This window comes from Homarus americanus, unplaced genomic scaffold, assembly GCF_018991925.1.
Source record: "Homarus americanus isolate GMGI-L3 unplaced genomic scaffold, GMGI_Hamer_2.0 scaffold367, whole genome shotgun sequence".
Classification (NCBI taxonomy): Eukaryota; Metazoa; Arthropoda; class Malacostraca; order Decapoda; family Nephropidae; genus Homarus; species Homarus americanus.
In genome coordinates this window covers 6,791,113-6,813,855 of record NW_024743709.1, presented here as the reverse complement: position 1 = coordinate 6,813,855, position 22,743 = coordinate 6,791,113, and the positions used below count along the sequence as shown (strand labels likewise).

Here is a 22,743-nt window from a genome sequence, read left to right as displayed (position 1 = left end):
TAAATAGTGAGAGAGAGAGAGAGAGAGAATGAAGCGTAGATAGCGGTGCGTGGAGAAAACAGCTGAGCATCGAGGCTAAATAATGTTAAGTCTCTGGCAGAAACCTTGACTTGTGTGTGTGTGTGTGTGTATAAGTTTACGAGTTCGAAGGTGCGATAACATTGACTTTTATGCACACACACACACACACACACACACACACACACATTATACCAATATTTAACTACTAACCTAACCCCCCCCCCTCCTCCAGGTGGTGCTAGGGGGTGTTTTAATCATCAGGTGAAATAAACTGGGGAGAGAGGGGTGGCCAATCTTCAGGTGACACAGAACACGTAACAAAACCTTAACATAATTTCTATTCGTATGTTTTTGTCAAGTTTATTACTTTTAACATTTTATAATAAGTGTTAATTAACTTTTTTTTACGTGTGTGTCATTGTCTGTTGATCTTTTAGTTATGAAGAAAGTATTAGAAACTGTCATGGGTGAAGGTGTCGTATATGAGTTGTGTCATGGGTGAAGGTGTCATAGAAGAGATGTGTCATGGGTGAAGGTGTCATAACTGAAGTGTGTCATAGCTGAAGTGTGTCATAACTGAAGTGTCATAGCTCAAGTGTGTCAAAGCAGAAATGGCGTTCCAATAGTGAAGGAGTTTAAAGTAATCATGAATATCTCTCTCTCTTTCCTCTCCTTGGGTTCACCTTCACTAAACCTCTCTGTATACATCATTATGGCGTTGGTATACACGAGAGATTGGAGGTTCAGTATCCGAGACGTCTAAAGAAAACAAAGCCCTTTCAAGTGTTTGTGGTGGAGTGTCAATAGAAACTCGTGCAGGTTCATGGTTGATGGTGTGATCCCCCCCTTCATGCTTGGTTGCTTGTCTGGTTAATTTTCTTCCTCCCTCCGCCACTCCGCCTCATGGGTAGAGTAGTGTGGCGCTTGATTCATAGATGGCGTGTACCGTCCTTATCCATAAATGTCTTATTGATCCGTAGGTAAAAAAAAAAAAATCCTCGTAATTGGAGATGTAAGGACAAAACTTAAGGGATTATTCAAGCTAGGATATAAATACAACATCTAAATATAGCGTCAACGTTACACTGAGACTTTACTTTCTTTATATACGTCCAGTTAACACCACACATACCATCATGTAGGTGTGTGTATGTCATGACCCACATCTCGATAACGGTGGGGGACGACTCTTACCAAACTAATCACGCTGAAGGGGTGAAATCTGCATGACGTTTTTCTCTGCGTCATTAGTTTTTTTAGTCATGCAGTGAGGCGCGGCGGACCGTCATATGACACCTACCAGCTATAGCGAAATCACAGAGGAACGTTGGCAATGTGCATGACCATACAAAAAGTTGGAGTACGCTAGAGACTTAACTTTAGAATTAGGTTAGGCTTGGTTTGGTTAAGTTAGGTTAGGTAAGGTTTGGTTTGGTTAAAGAAATCAGTGAGAAACACATTCTATCTAACTAACTATATTAAACAAAAATTACACATAACACTGATTGCAAAAAGTAGTGTGTGAACATCTTTCTTGAACACACTAAGCGAGTGAATAACTTCTTCCCGCTGAAAGTCAAGACAGCTGTGAATTATAACAGGAGTAGCCTACTTTCTCTATGCATGGCGGATGAAAATGGTTAAAGCCGTGTTTATGCATGACGGCGGAAATGGTTACAGCCGTGTTTATGCATGACGGCGGAAATGGCTACAGCCGTGTTTATGCATGACGGCGGAAATGGTTACAACCGTGTTTATGCATGACGGAAGAAATGGTTACAGCCGTGTTTATGCATGACGGCGGAAATGGCTACAGCCGTGTTTATGCATGACGGCGGAAATGGTTACAGCCGTGTTTATGCATGACGGAAGAAATGGTTACAGCCGTGTTTATGCATGACGGATGGAAATGATTGCAGCCGTGTTTATGCATGACGGAAGAAATGGTTACAGCTGTGTTTATGCATGACGGATGGAAATGATTGCAGCCGTGTTTATGCATGACGGAAAAAATGGTTACAGCCGTGTTTATGCATGACGGATGGAAATGATTGCAGCCGTGTTTGTGCATGACGGAAAAAATGGTTACAGCTGTGTTTATGCATGACGGAGGAACATGACTACAGCCGTGTTGACATATAGCAGTTTCCCTTATAGATGACGAGGTGTTGGTACAGATGTGACGATACTGATCAGTACTCAACCAACACATGAACTTGGATGTTATCAGAGCTGAGATCACGTCGTAGTTCTCGCCTTATGCCCGGGTGATGGTGGGAAATACGAACCAGCACTTGTGGGGAAAAAATGGGAATGGTAATATGGAAAGAAAGTAGAAATCATGGAACACTAGATTGAAAATTGGAAAGTTAATCAATAAGCAAAAAAAAAATGGAAAACCGAACCCAACCTAACCCTAAACCTAACTTAACTTAACGTAAACCTAACCTAGCCTTAACCTAACCTAACTTAATCTAAAGAGCATCACTTAATTTTTATTTAAGAGGAAGAAACAGAAACTTGATATTATTCTAGATCCTAAAAGTAACAACAGAAATGAGAAGCAGATAGAGATTAACACAAAGGAAAATACCTCGTGCTTGTAGGATAGTGGATAGCATTTGGTTAAGTACTACAAGCAATACTACTTCCCCTGTGCGTGTATAGAAACTGGGGGGAGTTAGATCAGTCGTTGGAGAGAACATAGGTTACATACTACACAGTTGAAGAGGACTTTAATTAAGTGGTGAAACTTCCCTACACACTTGATTGATGATAGAAAACCGGATATTGTGTTGGAAGATGGCTGTGGAGGGGGGGGAGTTACTGCAGCTGGCGAAACCCTCAACTAAAAAATAAAACACAATAACAAAAATAAAAGCAGTATATTAGCTTGATAAAGTCCTGTCAAATACGCCTTTGAAATAACGGTTTAAAATTTGTAAGAAAAATTTGCATTATTTTTTTATAAACAAATTATTTTATGGGGAAAATTAGTCTTAAAAATATTTTTAAGTTTAAAAAGGGTTATGGGAAATAAGTAATTAAATTTTTTTTAATAAAAAATATTTTAAATTGTTTCATAAGTTTTAAAAAATCATAGAAAATTTTAGTGTTTAGAATAATTATTATAAATAGACATGTCTAATAAACAGATTAAATCACTGAATACAGACAGAATAAAGAGAAAATTCAATAAGTTTACACAGTCGTAGAAAGTAATGTTTGTCTATTACTGAAATCTTGGTGGAGATGCCGCGTTACTCAGTCAAGAATAACGGTGACTAACGCAAGAGCTTCCTCCCCTTCCCCTCCCTTCTCTCATCCTCATCTTTTTCTCACCTCTCTCTCAAAATCTCTCGCCTTACCAACAGCTATTCAGTCATTAAAGTATACTCGCATACTGATCAATTTAATAATATTTTATTGCTGATAACTAGATATTTACTAACTCCAAATATACGCTTAGTAATACATTATAACAACATCTGCTGCAATGCCTTAGTTATAAAAACAAAAAAAAGATAACACCATTGACGTAGTTAGTAATACGAAAAGTTAAGACCTTTGTTGTTACAGCGTAGTAATACATTATAACAACACCGTCACACGTGTTGTTTTAATAATCTTAAAGAGATAATCTGCGGGCGTGATGGTTGGGTTTAATCCTCCGTGAAATAACGTGTGTCGGTGTTTTGTTGTACAGAGGCGATCACTGCCTCCATCTCTCTGTGTAACATTAAAGGGTTGGATTAATTATTTAACTGAGCGGCCGTGTTTTTTAACGTATAGACGACCTGGGAGTCTTATTATGATGTATAGGCAATGTGAGAGTTTTATAGATGATCTGAGAGTTTTATTAGGATATATAGACGATCTGAGTCTTATTATGATATATAGACGATCTGAGAGAGAGACCCTGGAAGTCTTGTATTCACAGACCATAGTTGGAGAGTCATAGACCACGAGACGACCTAAAAGTGTCCATCATTCGGTCGTGTTGGAGTGTAACTGTGTTGTGCGCTTTGTCACTTTTCGTCGTTGTGCAGTCTCGCATTTTCCTTTGATTCCGTTGTGTTACTTCTCTTATTCTGTCCCATACTGTGTGAACCCTCTTTATTGTCTGTTCCATGTCGAGGGTTTTGCTCCATTCACAAGATAGAAGTGAGTGTATAGCGGTAAGGAAGAATTGTCTTAAAACTTAGCACCAGGACTTCAAACTCCTCATAGCGAGTGTTTTGGAATTTGAGGAAATAACAGGGTATAAGTTAGTCTAGTTTCGCTTTATAAAAAACGGGATTTTATAGAAGGTAAACTATGATCTATTGATGTTTTTTATTGATGGTAATTTTTATTTCAGTTTATTATAATTTCATTTTTCTTGTTTGTCTGTGTCTGTTAATCTCAGTCTTGATCTGTCTGTCTGTTTATCTATCTCTCTCTTTCTGTTTGTTACTTTCAACATGTCAGTTTGTTTGTCTTTCTCTCCATCTATCTCTGTTTATCTTCTCTCAAGATCATTTAAAAGACATGAACCTTTACCAATATTTTCTGCCGTATCATCCATGACGGTCACTTTGGCTTCGTACAGTATAGAGCGTACACGAGGGGACTTTTTAGACTTTATTGTGGGACTTTTTGAGCTTGATAGGGATGACATTTTGGACTTATTTTGAGTGATAATTAGACTTTTAAGGAGTTGATGTTTTGGTTTTGTAAGGGACGATATATTGGACTTTCAAGTAAACATTGGACTTTTCAGAAGTTAATTTGGACTTGAGAGGGAGACTTGATATTTGGGACTTTGGGGAGGTATTTGGACTTGAGTGGGTATTTTGGACTTTGGGGAGGTAGTATTTGATGGGTTTTTGATTTGGGAGGGAGGGGTATTTTGGACTTTGGAGGGTGGAGATATTTTGACTTTTGGGAGGGTAGGGGTGGTATTTTTGGACTTTGGAGGTGGAGGTGATATTTCAGACTTTTGGGGAGGGCAGGGGTGATATTTTGGACTTTTGGGGAGGGTAGGGGTGGTATTTTGGACTTTTGGAGGGTGGAGGTGATATTTTGGACTTTTGGGGAGGGTAGGGGTGGTATTTTGGACTTTTGGAGGGTGGAGGTGATATTTTGGACTTTTGGGGAGGGTAGGGGCTGTATTTTAAACTTTTGAGGAGAGGTGGGGAGGTTTTGATATTTAGGTAGGACTTTTACGGAACGACATATTGGACTTTGATGAAGGTGATATTTTGGACTGTATTCAGCGAGTCATTCTTGTGGAAGTGACTCAAGACTTTTAACACAGTTGGAAAATAATCACTCGGGCTTTACCTGTTTCTGCTGTTTCATTCTCAAATTTTCTTTCTTTTTCTGTCTTTCTTTCTTATTCTCTTCGTCTGTCTGTCTGTATTTACGTACGTACGTATGTATGTATGTATGTATATATGTATGTATGTATGTATATATGTATGTATGTATGTCATTGTCTGTTTTTCTATTTCTGTTCATCTCTCTCTCTCTCTCTACTTTCATTTCCGTATCTTTTTTCCCATTTTCTCTTTATTTCTCTCCATTAAAAATTTTAAAATAAATAAAATCCTGAATAAAAACTCAAAATATTTAATGCCATTTTATCTGTGAGTCCAGTTGCTGTGTCACAAACTGTCTGTCAGGCTGAAAATGTTGACGTAAAAAGGCCGTCATTACTTACTCCGATATACCACAAAATAACAGTCTTGCCGCAGATGTCGAGAGCTATAAACACTACTGGAAGGATATGTATAAAAAGTTCACTCTAGTTTATAGCTCCTTGGAGGTATATAGTTTGCGTACAAAAAGTCCCTCTCTCGCTCTAGTTTATAAGCTCCCAGGAGACGTATAGGGTGTATGTAGCTCCGTGGAGAGACGTACTGTTCGTGCATGTGGTCAAGTTCTATTTAGTGTATAGCTCTATGATGGAGGGGATACGTGTATATTCCAAAGTTGTTGTTAGTTTATAGCTCCGTGATGTATACGATGTGTGTTTATATTGGTCTGCAGTATATAGCTCTGTGATGAAGAGAAAAATACTAAGAAAATGAATTTAAACGAACATGAAATGGGGAAATAATAATGAGAAGAAGAATGGCAGGAAGAGGAGGAGGAAGAAAAAATAGAAGGAAGAAGAATAGAATGGGAGGAGGAAGAGGGGGATGGGGGAGGGGATACAGGTGATGATGTTAGGATAGTATAAGTAGGTAATAGTCTATCACGTATGAGGCCAAACACAGTTACCAACATCACCTGGGAAACACTTTAAGCCAACCATGTGAACTTCCTAAACAAAAGTCAGGATAATTAACCTCCCTCAAACCTTACCTCACGCACCTTACTATATTGTATTCTTCAACGCGATATTTCAAGCTTTCTGCCTGTGTGAGCGTTCGTGCGTCCGTCCTGGGTTTAACAGCCCAGCTTGATTGGGTATAATTTTATTTTTTAAGTCCGATATTTCAAGCTTTCTGCCTGTGCTAGCGTTCGTCCGTCCGTCCGTCCGTCCGTCCGTCTTGGAGTTAACAGTCCAGCTTGATTGGGTTATATTTTCTTCTTCAACGCGACATTTCAAGCTTTCTGCCTGTGCTATCGTTCGTGCGTCATACCTGGAGTTGTTAATACGATATCTGTAAATGTTAATAGGTTTGAGCTAAATATGGTGTGTGGATTTCTAAGTACAAAGCTTCAAACTTTTATAAATAGTTCATTGTGTTAAAAAATTGCAAAAGTGTATCAAATTGAACATCAAATTAAGTAAACTGGGTCATATGCACCATCATCGTCTGTATAAACATTAAAAGTGTAGCAAACTAAACATATACTATAAACTGTGTTCTACCACCAATATAAACTTTAAACATATATCAAACTGAGTAAAAACTACAATAACTCGACGCCGCCATTGACAGTACAGACGGTGAATGTGTACTAAAGTAACACAAACTCTTAACTGTATGGTAGTGTATATAATCTGGGTCGCTGGTCAGCTTGGGGAATGTCACGTATATATACTAGGCTTTTTACATTACTGGAATCTCCGTCGTGCAAGTGTTACTATGTGCGCTCGTGTGTGTGTGTGTGTGTGTGTGTGTGTGTGTGTGTGTGTGTGTGTGTGTGTGTGTGTGTGTGACCGCTCCCACTCACACACACCCTCTAGCAGTGTCAGTTGCTCACAAATAAATGGTATAATTATGTGAAATGACACGAAGCAATAAGGGCAACGGTAAGCTCTGTGAAATAAGGGCTGTCGCGAGTGATTGACTGTGTGACCGGGAGTGACCGCTGTGTGTGTGTGTGTGTTAAGGCCCTGATATATATCTCAATATCTCAGTGTCTCACTGTCACAATTACGTTATAAAACCTACACTAAACATAAACAAAGCATCCTTGACCTGATATCACCGGGTTTAAGAGGTCACGTCAGGGGTTCAAAGTTGGCACGATATTGTGTTTTTTTTTTAGAGCTTTACGTGTGTGTGTGTGTGTGTGTGTGTGTGTGTGTGTGTGTGTGTGTGTGTGCAGAAGGGACATTATATTACAGCAGAGTACCCCAGAATTAACCCTTTAACTAATAGCCTTCTGTGGATTACCTTTCAAATAGGTTCTTTATTTGCCGACACATTCCCGGGTCTTGTGCCGAGTGGGAACGTGATAACGAATACGGTATTCGGCCGTTCACTGACTGACAGACATCCCTGACCACAGCCCTAGGAGTTCCCAGCGGGCCCAGAGACATTGATTATACCCCTGAGAGTCTCTAACAGGCCTATGAAATCCCCAACGGACCCTGGGACATAGAACAGACCCCTGGGAGTTCCCAATGGGTTCTAAGAGTCTCCAGTGGGCCCTGAGAGCCATTTGACAGCCCTGAGGCGTCTGACATTAACCTCGGTGACTTTTTATTCTCACACACCACACACAAGGCTTCTAAAATGTAGATCCAAATGTCATTCATTCCTGGACACAGTTCGTGGACTTGTGCTGCCATATTGTGAGAGATCTGCCAGTACTAAAGGGGGGGGGGTTAATTTAAGCCAACGTTCTCAACACCCTCCCCCATCTCCTTCATCTCTTCCCACCCCTCCCCTCCCATTTTGCCCTTCTCACCTCTCTTCCACCTCCTCCCCCCCCCCCTCTTCCCTCATTCCCAGGAGACGTCTCGGTAACCATGTGAACGAGACAGTGGGGTGAGGAGTAACGAGACAGAGAGGTGAGAGGTAAATTGTTGTTATTATTGTAATAGTTCACGTTCATGGTACCCAGCGGTTTGGCATTGAATTCGTGTCTCTCTTTCCAACCCTCCCACCTTCTGCGGTTGATTCCCATATTCTGTGGAGGACTCTTTTTTTCTGTTGTCAAGTTCCCCTTTTCCTGTAGGTGACACTCTTATTTCCTGTCCCTTACACCCCATTTGTCTTTAGTCTCAATTTTCTGTAGATCACCCTTTGCTCTCTGTAGTCTTCCCCCATTTCTGTGGTTTCCCCCTTTCCTCTGGTTTTCCCCTTTCATGTGGTTCCCCCCATTTTCTGTGACCCAACCTTCTGTGAATGACCCTCCATTTGGTTTGTTTTACTCCCATTTTCTATAACTAAACCCTTATCATTTTCTGTGGCTTAACTCCATTTTCTGTATCGGACACCAAATTTCTATAACTAAAACCCCAATTTCTGTGGCTTACTCCCTATTTACTGTGGCTGTTGACAAATGACCAGTGTGGGGGTAGGTAACGTTAGGAGGGAGTCAACCTTTACTCCGTCTTATTAAATGACCGATGCCCCGCGGCGCCTCTTGACTGTGATCCAAGACATTAGTGTTTGTTATTGAACTTATTGGAAACTTCATTAATACCTCTTGAGTGGGCCGTGTAGTGTAGCCTGTTGAGTGGGCCGTGTATATAACCTGTTGAGTGGGCCGTGGAGTGTAGCCTGTTAAGTGGGCCGTGGAATGTAGCCTGTTAAGTGGGCCGTGGAGTGTAGCCTGTTAAGTGGGCCGTGCAGTATACACCGTTGAGTGGGTCGTGTAGTGTTGCTTGTTGAGTGGGCTGTGCAGTATAAACTCTCGAGTGGGCCATCTTGCACAAGGAGAAGATGGCGTGAAACTAACAATCATCACGAGAGGTTATGAGAAATAGCACACGGTGGAATTCACTTAAAGAGATCGGCAAGATTTAGGTACCCCGGTTTATTTCACCTGACGATTAAACACCCAGATGCTAACCTAACCTAGGGTAGTATAGGTTGGGTTAGGTTAGGTTAGGCTAGGTTAGCGTTTGGTTCGGTATGGTTAGGTTAGGTTCCATTGACAAAGTTAATTACGGGAAACTTCTTTTGAGATTGTCTCGGTGAAAGTTGTGAGAGACATTGAAGGATTACCTCGAGTCCGGTCAAGGAAGAAGGTTATGTATGGTGTTGTAATGTGTGTGGGTGGAGGGTTGTAGGGTGGAGGGCTATGTGTGAAGGCAGGGTTGTGTGGAGAGGCAGGATGAGTAGGCTGTAGGTGGAGGCATGGTGGGAAGGTGGAGGCAGGGTGGAGGGTGAAGGCAGGCTAGATGGTTGCGGGTGAAGGCAGGGTAGAGGGTTGTGGGTGGAGGGTGGAGGCAAGGGAGAGGGTTGTGGGTGGAGGGTGGAGGCAAGGAGAGGGTTGTGGGTGGAGGGTGGAGGCAAGGAGAGGGTTGTGGGTGGAGGGTGGTGGGTGGAGGGTGGTGGAGGGTTGTGGGTGGAGGCAGGGTGGAGGCAGGCTAGATGGTTGTGGGTGAAGGCAGGGTAGAGGGTTGTGGGTGGGAGGGTGGAGGCAGGGTAGAGGGTTGTGGGTGGTGGGTGGAGGCAGGGGGTTGTGGGTGGAGTGTGGACACAGGGTGGACACAAACAACCACACAACACAATACTCTTCGACGGTCGCCCACGGCAGCCATATTACCTCGCCTAATTAACCTAAAATGTGGAAAACAGTGAGTTTGTGAAGGCCAGCCAACTTTCCCTCTCCCTTCCTCTCCTTCTCTCCCTTCTTTTCCCCCCCTTTCCTTCCATCTATTTTCATTTTCCCCTCCCTCTCCTTTCTTCTCCCTCCCCTCTCTCCCTTACTTCTTCTCCCTCCCTCTTTCCCTCTTTCTTCCCCTCTTTCCCTTATTTAAATTTGGAAGGAATTTATCCCAAAATTATCTGCATTGTAATGAATTTTAGAAGAATTTGTTTCAGAGGTTCCAACATTATCTCAAGCTCTACGTGAGAGAGAGAGAGAGAGAGAGAGAGAGAGAGGGGGGTCTCAGGACTCCCACGACAACAAGCACCTGGCGAGGCTAAGTGGGTCTTCCTCTCTGTTTTTAACTCATTGTCTTACCTTTCGAGGACGATCTTATCCCCCCCCCCCCGACACACACACACACATCTATCTTCCTCTATACTTATCTATCTAACTGGCGAACGTGAGTCTGGTGTACTGTTGGAGAAGAGAAGGAAGACGAAAACTTTATAAACTACCTGTGTTATTTTTCTGGATCTGGCGTAAGAGTGACCACCTTGGGCACTGTTCTTCCGGCTCTGGCGTTAAGTTTGCTCGTGTTGGGGTAAGATTGACCGTCCTGGAGTTATTAATTGCAGTTTACGTTTCCCACATCACCAAACATCTGGCGTCTCATCAATCATCCTGCTATGACGTCACGCAATACACACATTAACCACACACACACATACACATCAACCACCACAAGTAGAGTTTAATTGATTGTTGCGCGAATTACGTATTGTTATTTGTTTAAACTAGTTAGCCCAAGTATTGAAGGATAAGAGAAAACGGAGACCTTGGTTTTCTTTGCCTTATAGGGGGAAGGAATGAAGGAGTAATTGGCCTCGTAATGGGTTGAATCTTTTTAGTATACACCTGATGGCTCTTACTATGGCCTAAATACATTATTTAGTCCCTCACCCGGTACTCTCACTCCTCCTACCTGTGTTTACCTGTCTGTTATTATTATTATTCCGCTCCACTCCACCAACCAACCCCCAGCCTCCTACACCACCACCTCCCTCATCATCACCACCCCACATCATCACCACCCCCCACATCATCACCTCCCCACTCCCACAGCCCCCTCCTTCCCCACACCACTACCCAACACCCACATACTCCGGTCTTGAGTGTGTGTGACTCCACGTGCTATAAGAGGAACAAGAAAAATCAATTATGCTCCATTGTGTAGGTATTGTGAACCTCACAGTGTGAATCTCTTGAACTACCTCCACTATGAACCTTTTGTATGAATCTCCAGTGTGAACCTCCAGCAGAAGTTTACATCAAGATACTACGGGAAGGGAATCAGAAGTGCAGGAAGGTGGGAAGACAGTGACAGAGAGAAGGTGTAGAAATATGATCCTTGCCTCGCCTCGTCCTGACCCGCTCTTGTGACAATATCTCTCTCTCTCTCTCCATATCAAGGTCTTCTCCCACGCAAACTACCGTAAATACACCTCACCCGGGAACTATCTGTGTGTGTGTGTGTGTGTGTGTGTGTGTGTGTGTGTTGTGTCGTAAGAACATCACCCTTACTCACCCCCCCACCTCCCTCACACACCCTACCTCTCTCACTCACCCCTACCTCCCTCACTCACCCCTACCTCCCTCACTCCTCAAAGTCTAAGCTAAGGTCCGAAAGTTCCATCATCTGAAAGTCTTATCTGAAAATTCAATTGCTTTTCACTCTTCCTCCTCTTTCCGTCTCCTTATCCACAATTTCTACCTCGTTAATCTTCCTCCTCCTTCTCTTATCCTACTATAAATGAAGGATATCCTAGGATAGAGAGAAGACTATCCATCCATCCCTCACCATCACGTCTCCCTAAAACCAGTTATTGTTTTTGTTGACAAGAGTGACGACCAATCATATCCATCAGGTGTTGTATTGTTATCCATGATCAGTCCTTCCCAATCAGTCAGTCAGTCAGTCAGCCAGTAACCTTGAGCCACAGTGAGCCCCTTTATGGACGGTGGAAGTTAAGGCACACACCATCCCTTTATGATACGGTCTTTACGCCCTTGTCTTACGCCCTTGTCTTACGCCCTTGTCTTACGCCCTTGTCTTACGCTTCTGTTTTACGCCCTTGTCTTTTCGCCCTTGTCTTTTCGCCCTTGCCTTATGCCCCTGTCGTACGTCCGTCTTACGTTTCTGTCCCATAGTTCACTTTATGTGGACAGGTATTGTTTTTATTATATTTTCTGGTTTTGATTTTGTGATACGATATTGTACAGTGTGTGTGTGTGTGTGTGTGTGTGTGTGTGTGTGTGTGTGTGATGTTGATGATGTGTGTGTGTGTGTGTGTGTGTGTGTGTGTGTGTGTGTGTGTGTGTGTGTGTGTGTGTGTGTGTGTGTGTGTGTGTGTGTGTGTGTGTGTGTGTGTGTGTGTGTGTGTGTGTGTGTGTGTGTGTGTGTGTGTGTGTGTGTGTGTGTGTGTGTGTGTGTGTGTGTGTGTGTGTGTGTTGTGTGTGTGTGTGTGTGTGTGTGTGTGTGTTAACGGTTTGAAGAGCTTGGCCAGAGGCTGAAAATATATACAGTTACATATTTGGGGAATGGGTTACGAATTACAAATAATATACAAGTGACATAAGTGACACAAATAAGACATATAGTAACTTAGATGGGGATCAGCTCAAAATACAGTTCATTTCAACATAGTGACAGTGTAGGGAGCAGTGTTTACTGGGAGTGAATACACTGATTTATTACATGTTATTGATAATTTTTACAATGGTTGGGACTGGGCTGTTCTTATAGCGATCAGTTCGTGCACGTATGGGCTGGATGCGGTTGTGGTGTGTGTGTGTGTGTGTGTGTGTGTGTGTGTGTGTGTGTGTGTGTGTGTGTGTGTGTGTGTGTGTGTGTGTGTGTGTGTGTGTGTGTGTGTGTGTGTGTGTGTGTGTGTGTGTGTGTGTGCCTGCGTGAAGGTAAGCGTTCTTGTTGCCTCCATTATTTACCCTGTATGTCAGGAACCTCCGTGAAAAAACACACACACACACACACACAAAAACAAGAACCTTCTCTCAGTGGCCCTGCAGAGGTTTTATCAGGGCGCGCTCGAGGAAGACAAGATAATATACACGCGCTGGTCACACATGCGTTCAAGGTCAGGCGTGCGCACGAGGTCACATATATGAGTAAAAGCTGAGTCAACCCAGACGAAACCGTAGTGAGTAGGGCGTGTAGGACATACCTGTGTGTCCCTCTATCACGGTGACGCCCCTACCTGTGCCTACCTCCACTACCTGTGCCCACCTCCACTACCTGTGCTCACCTCCACTACCTGTGCTTACCTCCATTACCTGTGCCCACCTCCACTACCTGTGCTTACCTCCACTACCTGTGCTTAACTCCACTACCTGTGCCTACCTCCACTACCTGTGCCCACCTCCACTACCTGTGCTCACCTCCACTACCTGTGCTTACCTCCATTACCTGTGCCCACCTCCACTACCTGTGCTTACCTCCACTACCTGTGCTTAACTCCACTACCTCTGCGCACCTAGTCTAACCTAACCCAACTTGATAGCCTCCAAACCCCTCCATGTTCAGCCGACCTATATTTCTGAATCTTTTCCTATCTCGTGGGGTCCAGCTTAGGCCCCTGACTGTCACTATTGCCCATCAGTTTCCCATCACTGTTGTGTCTGAGGCTACAATACCCAGCCCATCACTGATCAGCCATTGTTATTGTTGTGTTATCAGCTGGCGTGTGTGTGTGTGTGTGTGTGTGTGTGTGTGTGTGTGTGTGTGTGTGTGTGTGTGTGTGTGTGTGTGTGTGTGTGTGTGTCACCAGTCAGTCCTTAATGGGTCATCAAGGCTGTCCCTCACTCCCTCTCACTTGATATTCACCCTATGCTCTGACTAGTGAAGGAGAGAAGGCGAAGAAGAGAGATTGGAGAAGAGAGGGAGGGTGGGTTGGAGGAAGAAAGGAAGGGTGTAGTTGGGAGAGGAAAGAAGAGAGGGAGGAGGTGGTAGAGAGGTGGAGCAGGGAGTAGGGAGGGAGTTTGGGGGAAGGAGAGGAGAGTGGAAAGGACTGGGGGATTTAGTTAAAGGAAGGGAACATAGATGGAGGAAGATAAGGAGTAGAAGAGAATGGAAGGAGGGAGGGAGGGAGGGAGGGGAGGGGAGGGGAGGGGTGACGGAGTTGTTGGGAAGGGGAGGGAGAGAGATAGATAGATAGGCGACCTTGATGTGCTTCCAGTAGTGTTTTATCTCCCTTCTCCCCCCTTTCCCTCTCCTGTCACTCGTTACAGCTGTGTGTCCTTTGTGTGTGTGCTCGTGTTTTTTTTTTTGTGATTGATTATTACTATTATTATTATTACTTCCATCCGTTTAAAATAATCATCACTCAGCTTTCAATAGTTCATGGGTTCCATCGTCATCAAGTGGACCCGTTACCAAGTACAACAGAACCAGTCACTGTACACGGAACAAACCCAAACCTCAGCAGGACCGGGAATCGAACCCTTAACCAATATTTCCCAACAGCAGGGTACAAACTCTTCTTGGGAAGTAATATTTTAAAAAGATTTTGTTTCTTCTGCATGATTTATAGTTTAAGAATAAAAAAGGGCGACATTTGGAACATTTTTGGATCGTTAATGATATTTTAAGCTGGTTGTCTTTATCCAACACTGAATTTCGAGATGTGTCGTGTCATTATTTATAGAGTTGACCATTGTTTATAAACCACATAAGTCCTTCAGATTGTTTTATCGCGTATTCAGGAAGAGCTTATTTGCCTTTATACAGTTGACGTGGAGATATACTGGTCACTTATCACCATTTGTTATTTTGGCGGGTTCTGTCATGAGGTACTGTACGTATAGTTAATAGGTGAAAGTTAGCCATTGTCACACCGTTCGGGACCTCACTCTTAGTAATGGCTCTTATTCCAGCTACGGTATTGTACGAACGCGGGAAATATGTCATAGATAGATAGATAGATAGATAGATAAATATAAACTCGTATTCGTGGTGTTGGAGACTATGATGGTGGTTGGTGGTGATAGTATGGTAGGTGAATGATAAAAAAAAAATACTTCCATCACCAACCATGACAATAAACGTACCAAAGAAAACGTTAGTAATCGGTCCGTTCAATGGTAGACCACACTAAACTATGTGGTCAGTAGATTATTATTTTTTATTTTTTTTTATTTTGTTGGGCGAGGATGGGGAAAGGGAGAAGACTAATGGTTTTATATTGAGATTAAAGAAGACAGAATTTTGTTTTATTGCCTTCTCCCTTTCACCTATCCACCCTCCCTCCCTCTCTCTATAACACCCCACCCCCTTTCCCAGTCTCACCCATCCTTCTACCCTCTCTCCCTATCTTTCTCTCTATAACACCCTCCCTTTCCTACTCTCGCCCCCTTTCACTCTCCCACCCACCTTTTCACCCTCTCCCTCTCTCCCTTCCTTCCTTACTCCCTCCTTTCCTCCTTCATTTCCTCCCTTCCTTCCCCAGTCACCCACCTACTCAACTTTCTATCCCCCGTCCTTCACCAAGCGGTCAGTGACTGTGATATCATTCAACAGGAAAAAAAAATATCAGGAAAAACACAGACCCAGAACATTATTACGACAGACGTAAGTGTGCTTGAAGAGAAGGGGGAGATGGGAAAGTGGGATGAGGAGGGAGACAGTCAGTTAATGAGGGAGGGAGGGAGGGAGAAGAGAAGAGAAGAGAAAGGAATGGAAAAGAGAGAGGGAAGAGGGAGGGAGAGGGGGAGTGGAATAAAGAGGGAAGAGGGTGGAAGAAAAGGGGGAGGAGAGAGAAGAAATGTTAAGCGGAAGAGGGTGAGGGCAAAGAAGAAAAGACGACCATTCTCACCAAAATACGAATAATATACGGTCATGCAAAACAAAAGACGAACGTAGACTTTATCATGCCAGTATAGACGATATGATAAGGTAACACCCCAAGACCCACTGCTGTTCCTACACGACTAAGTTATAAACACAATCTTGTACATTTAACCTGAAGACTCAAACCGTGGCAATGTTCTTCACAAAAGTCATGAAATAAATAGATATTACAATGACTGGCGGATGTATAAACTGTCCTTGAGGAGAACATAGGGCGGAACAGAGAGAGAATAGAGGGAGGGAGAAGGGGAGGGTAAGGAGGAGATAAAGAAGGGAGAGAGAGAGGGGGGGTGAAGGGAGGAGGGGGAGGTAGATAAAGCAACACGCGTGACGAAGAAAACAAGTTAATTATCAGTGTTTCTTGAGTCTTATCTTGACTAACATTGCCTGATTGTGTGATTAGGATTATTAAGTGAGGTGAGTGAGGGGATGGCGTGAGAAGGGTGGTGTGGGGATGGCGTGAGAGGGGTGGTGTGGGGATGGCGTGAGAGGGGTGGTGTGGGGATGGCGTGAGAGGGGTGGTGTGGGGATGGCGTGAGAGAGGTGGTGTGGTGAGGGGGGGATGGTGAGAGGATGACGTGAGAGGGGATAATGATTGGTAGAGTCCCCCCCTCCCCCTTGTTTTCATTGTCAACAAACAGTGGTGGTGGAGGATGCTGACACAAGTGAGTAGGTCATGGCCACCCCGAGCTCATCACTGTGTCCTGGATACTGATGATGGTGTAAGTGGTGGTGGTAGTGATGATGGTGGTGATGTGAAATGATGAAGATGATGATGAAGACACAACACAACAGCACAGCAAAACAACAAATACCAACCCACAACACAACAAAACAACAGCCCACAAGATCCTTCACAGTCAACAAAAGAATCTCCGCGTGAATAAAGTCTCCTGGTCCAGAATAAATATATATTTGTCAGGGTTATTCTTCCTCGTGAATCGTCTTGTCAACAGAGTCAAGGTGGTGTGTGGGGACCTTCCTGTGGCAGCAGATGAACAGTACTGCTTCACGTCTCTTAACAACACGTCTACTATACGTCGAGGACATGTTCACAGTGCCACACACATAATGCAGGGAGAGAGAGCGAGAGACCAACACCACTTTATTAAGTTACTTCCCCAGGTATCCCTTCTCCAGGTACAGAAAACAAGGTTCCATGTGAGGCAGCAGGAGTTACTATGTGAAGTAACAGGAGGTGCAGTCAACCAAAGATACACTGACCCCACCCTGGGTCTCGTGCTCGCAATTTTACCTGGTAAAGGAAGGCTGTACCTGTATGTAAAGGTGGTTGTGATTGGTGGATCAGTTTTCGGCTGTATCACTGTCAGGATAAATATTAAAGAAACCAAAGGTAGAATTGTCATAATCATAAACTATTCATCATTATTTAAGATCCTGAGAAGTTTCCAAATTTTCGTATACATTAATTGCTTAAATAATGAAGAAATTATATTAATGAATTGGCAACTCAGCTACAACCACAGCTGCCACAAGATTCTCAGATAAAATTTTCTTCACTATTTAGGCAAATATACGAACATTTGGAAACCTCTCACGATCTTAAATAATGATGAATAGCATATTATTATAAAATTCAAGGCAGATCCAGGGAGGCCCTAAAGGTCCGGACCCCCCTTTTCATCAGAAAATTCCAATACTTTTTTTTTAATGCAGTATAGTACCTGGGCATTTATGTATGGTAAAAAGTAATTACAATTAACCTCAGAATATCTAGTACACTTGGCTTCAAAATGGCCTTGAAATTGGTCAGGTTTCAAAAAAAAATAAAAAATTCGGGGGAGAGGGACTTCTAGCACCCCCCAAAAAATCCCAGCTGGGTGTGCTCGCTTTGCTCGCCATGGTCCCCCACCAAAAATTTATTGGATCCGCCCCTGAAAATATTACCTTTGGTTTGTTTAATATTTATCCTGACAGTGATACAGCCGAAAATAGATCCACCAAGCACAGTCACCATTACAACGGCCTTATTTTACCAAGTATTGTCAGGTAAAATTGAGAGCACGAGACCCAGGGTGGGGTCAGTGCGTCTTTGGTTGACTGTAATATGTAAGGCAGCAGAAGGCATAATGTGAGGCTGCAGGAAGTGCTTTGTGAGGCTGTAGGAGGTACTATGTGAGGCAGCAGAAGGTAACCTTGTTCTCTCTCTTACAGACGTTTGTGTGGGCAGCCGGGGGTTGAGGAGGCCAGCAGTAGGCGGTGGAGGAGAGTTGAGCACCAACACCCTGGCCGAGGTGGACCATCCAACACCCCCGGACTACGGGTCTATACTGAAGGGCATCAATGGTGATTTCGGCATCCGGTCGGAGGTTGTGGAGGCGGCAGGGAAGGAACCCGAATATCGAGGGTCGGAAACTTTGGTGGTGCCGCTATACATCCCAGAGGGCGCCGTACCTATTAACTTAGCACGTATCGCCCGCTCTGGCAGCCCTCAACCCGTGGTGGAGTTGCTCAACATGAAGGTCTCGCCCTCTGCTGACTCCGTCCTCATCCGTCGAATAGGACCTGTGAGTGGGCAGAGAGCTCCACCCCCTCCAAGACGCGGCAGCTGGCGGCCTCCACAGAGGACCAGAATCTCCAGACTTCCTCCAATACGCAGGTCTGACGTAGCAGGTCGACAGCCAATACCCAGACCAACTCCGCCAACCTCACTGCTGGCGGAGTTCGGTCAGCGACTACCTGCACCCAATGCCGCGCCTCTGGTGGCTGTGCGGCGAATATCATCCTCCCAGACACTCCCACACAGCAACAACGATGGCCTAGACAATAACACCAGCAAGCGAGCCAAGAAAAATGAACTTAGTAAAGACACTCAGTTTCCAGATGAATTTCACACCACACACAGACCCGAGGATGATGATGAAGATGGTGGTTTAGACACGTCCTTAGCGCCACACACCTCCTCGACCACCACCAAGAGGGCGCCAACAACCCTCCATGGTGGTGGTGATAAACAACTACCTACTGGCAAGTTCTTCAAATCTTCACCTCATACTACAACACCTGCCGCCACTACTACTACTACCTCTACAACATCTACCACCACAGTAACACCCATAACTACAACGCCTTCTACCACCACCACGACCACCACTACTACTGCATCAACTACGACGACAGAATTACCTACTACAACCAAAAGATCCACTACAATTACCACGACTCCATCAACCACCACAACGACATCAACCACAACAACAACCCCTGCAACAACGGTGTCCACAACCACAGAAACTATGACAACCACAACTGAACCCGCCACACAAAGAACAACCTTACAAAAAGATCAACCCTCAAGTACGACCAGCACTCCTTCCACGACCAAATGGGACCGTCGGTCAGTTCTCTTCCCACGACCTGTTGAGTCTATCCTTAAAACGTCCAAAACTGAAACTTCAACCACTACCTCAACAACCACAACCCCGACCACCACAACAACCAGGAGTCCATCGCCTACTTTAAGAGTTCTTCCTGCTTGGCTCACCAGGTCGAAGCCATCACCCACAAAGTCTCCAGTAAATTTGACCACAACCACCCCAAGAACCCCAGCCATAGAAAAAGTGACATTGTTTACCAGGTTACGAACAGTGACTACGAACAGGCCTCTTACCACGACCACAGAGACCACAGCAACGCCAGAACCCACAACTTCAGGAAGATTCACGGCGACGACAAAATCCACGTCGACAGTGTCCATAACAAAGAGACCACTGAGAGTAACACAGAGACCAGCGAGCACCACGGCTGATCGAACTACGTCAGCTGTTACCACCTCAGCCACGACTACAAGACCACCAATCATCGCTCGGAGACCAGTTCTTGCTCCTGAGAGGTATTCGCCCGTGAGGATGATGCCAAGTGTTAGTGAGATCTTAAAGGATTCTGCAGCACTGGGCCTTGAAAATTCTAAATATGCTGAAGATGAAGAAGATGAAACCTCGCTAGAGACGACGCCTTCGAGTTCCTCTATGACAGAGTCTCCAAGTGTTGACGACATGCTCAAGGAAGTAACACCAGAATCCAGTGTTGCTGATGAGGAGAGTTTTAAAGCTTCCACGAGTAGGACTGTGAAAGAAAGAGAGAGGAAACTGCCGATTATTAGGTTCTCAGGAGCTGATGATAAGGAAGATGATAAACAAGAGACAACCACGAAAGTGATCGATTATAAGCCAACTGTCTCAGGGCTGAGAAAGTTCACAGGACGTGCTCGATTAACCCCAAGCACTTCAGACTTTAAGCTGAGTCCTGAGAGACAGAATAGACCTCTTGGACATAGAAGACGACGGCCATTACGGACAAGAATCACACTTCCTCCCATAATTTACACCAGAGATTTCTTCACTGAACCAGAAGAAACTTTCACCTTCAGATCAACAACACAAAACCAGAAGATTACGATAACAACAACACCATCACCATTGACAACAACTTTACCCACAACAACGGTGACAACTGACAAGACTCCGGAACAAATAGTGCTGGAGAGCCTGACGGAGATCATGAAAGACGCCACCAACAACAACAAGAGCAAGGACAAGGTCTCCAGCATAACTACCAACCTTGAAGCTCTCAACAAGCAGTTGGCTGAGAGAGGGATCCACATCATCCACGCTGAGGTTGATGGAGTCAAGATTAAACTCGATAATCGCACAATAACTCGTCCCATAATTCAGCCAGTTGCGACAACGTTCCGCCCAGTAACAGCCTTCAATGTTTCATCCATTTCAGAGTTTTCCACGACAGAGAGACCTTCGACGAGTATCTCCTCACCATCTGTCATAGATCGAGTAATTCCCACACAAGACGAGGTTGTGACAGATAGTAAGGTAGACAAACAGATCCTTACATCAGTCAAGTCATCCTTCTCATACCAAACATCGAAGCCAACAGAGGCTGAGGAAGAGACTGACAGTGACAACGAGGTGCAGAGCACCACCAACGACTCCAGCTACACTACCACAAAGCCAGTGGACATCAGGAAGTTCACTGACAGGCCTGGATGGGGCGAGTCTCCCAGACTATCCCTCTCCTCCTCACTTCTTCCTTACGTCGAGGAGGCGGAGGAGGACCCAGCGAGGAATAAGACTCAATCAGATGGCTACTCCAAAACACCACTTGTTGAGGAAAGTTCTCCACCTGTCCGGACGACCACCACACGAGGAGACCCTGACACTGAGGGAGAGCAAGATGGCAGCGTGACGTCTAAGAGAATCTTTGCCACCTCGACCGTCCCCGCCAGTGTCACCACCCGCACGAGGTCTACCACAGTCCCCATCACCACACACAGACCCGCCACCAGACCCTTCCTTCACTCCCCGAGAGGCAGACCAAGACCTGGAGGCTTCACTGGGGAGGAGACCATCGACCACACTAGCTCCAGCCTTGATGGTAATGACACAGGAACAAAGGAAACAGACTTTGAAAATTCTACTGAGAAGAACACTTCCCAGGTGCTTCATGTCCCCCGTGTTCCTGCCACCATCCACCCAACCTCGCACCACCGCCCTACACTGCTACCGACACATCCCGACGAAGGACCCATCAGAACCTTTGGCGGCGGTGCCAGTATCGCTGATGTGGGTCAAGACAGAGCCTTACCAGCTACTACCACAGAAGATGCCACCACCACACAGAGCCCAACAACTGACTCCATCATCACCGTGAGGAAGATTCCAGCCAGAGTCTCCACGCTGAGGCCCATTATTGACCTCATCACCTTTGACCAGGGGTCATCTTCCACCACTGCCGAGCACATTGAAAGTGACGAATTCGACGACTCTCCATCCTCACTGTCCTCCTACACCGCTGTTTACATCATAGGAGTAATTGGCATCATCCCTGCTGCTGGCCTGGCTGCCTTCCTCGCCAAAAAGTTCTTGAAGAAGACGCAGAAGGCCTTACCTGAGAGTGAGGAGCGAGGAGAGGGCTTCACCCCCTCCACCCACCACTCCAGGAAGCCATCACACTCCACGACCCTGGTGAGTACACCCACACCACCCAACAGTATTCTGTGACTCGTACTCACACTAGCACACACCCTGGCAGACCTCACTAGACTCTGAACATCTTGTGTACGTGTCTGTCAACATTTATCTTCAAACAGTCGAGTTGTATTCTGGATTCCTAAGCTTTTCCTCTCATGTGTGAAGCTGCACCCTTTGATGAGGACGATGATTTACTCCCTTGAGAATTATAAATTGAATTATCGTCCTTGGTGGAGTTTAAAAACCTTCGTCCTCAGAGGGTTAAAACTCAAGTAGGACTTCAGATACATCAAGTTGTCAGTCGGTAACCTAACTTGGTGTTGCAGGACGTGGACGGGTCGTCAGTGGAGGCCAAGAACCCACACCCCAAGTACACACCCTGGGAGTTCCCGAGATCCAAGCTGCGTCTTGTGTCCATTCTAGGGGAGGGGAACTTCGGAGTGGTGAGTTACCTCTTTCACCTACCTATGACCTACTTATACACCCACCTATCTTCCTATCCACTCATCTACCTACCCACCCACCCACCCTTCTACTTACCCACCCACCCACCTTTCTACTTACCCACCCACCCATCTACTTATCACCCACTTGCTTACCCACCCACCCATCTACTCACCCACCCACCCACCCACCCTCTACTCACCTTCCTGCCTGCCTACCATACAGAAGTGAGTTTGTCTCTGTCACTCTTACCTATTGCAAGAAGTTGAATTTTGCAACGGATGCAACTGTGTTATATACAGTATAGTGAAGCATAGTAGATCATACTTGAAGGTGTGTATGCAACTCAGTACAGGTGTAATTTGT

General features: G+C 44.9%; 1 protein-coding gene across 1 annotated transcript in view; it reads left to right on the top strand.

Annotated features, from left to right (window-relative positions):
- The window catches only part of LOC121877224 (mucin-2-like), a 72,333-nt gene that overhangs the window by 43,431 nt on the left and 6,159 nt on the right, over positions 1-22,743 (top strand). The window contains exons 2-3 of the mRNA XM_042382835.1: positions 18,104-21,927; positions 22,260-22,376. Coding sequence (XP_042238769.1) covers positions 18,104-21,927; positions 22,260-22,376 — 3,941 coding nt within the window. The remainder of the gene's footprint in view (positions 1-18,103; positions 21,928-22,259; positions 22,377-22,743) is intronic.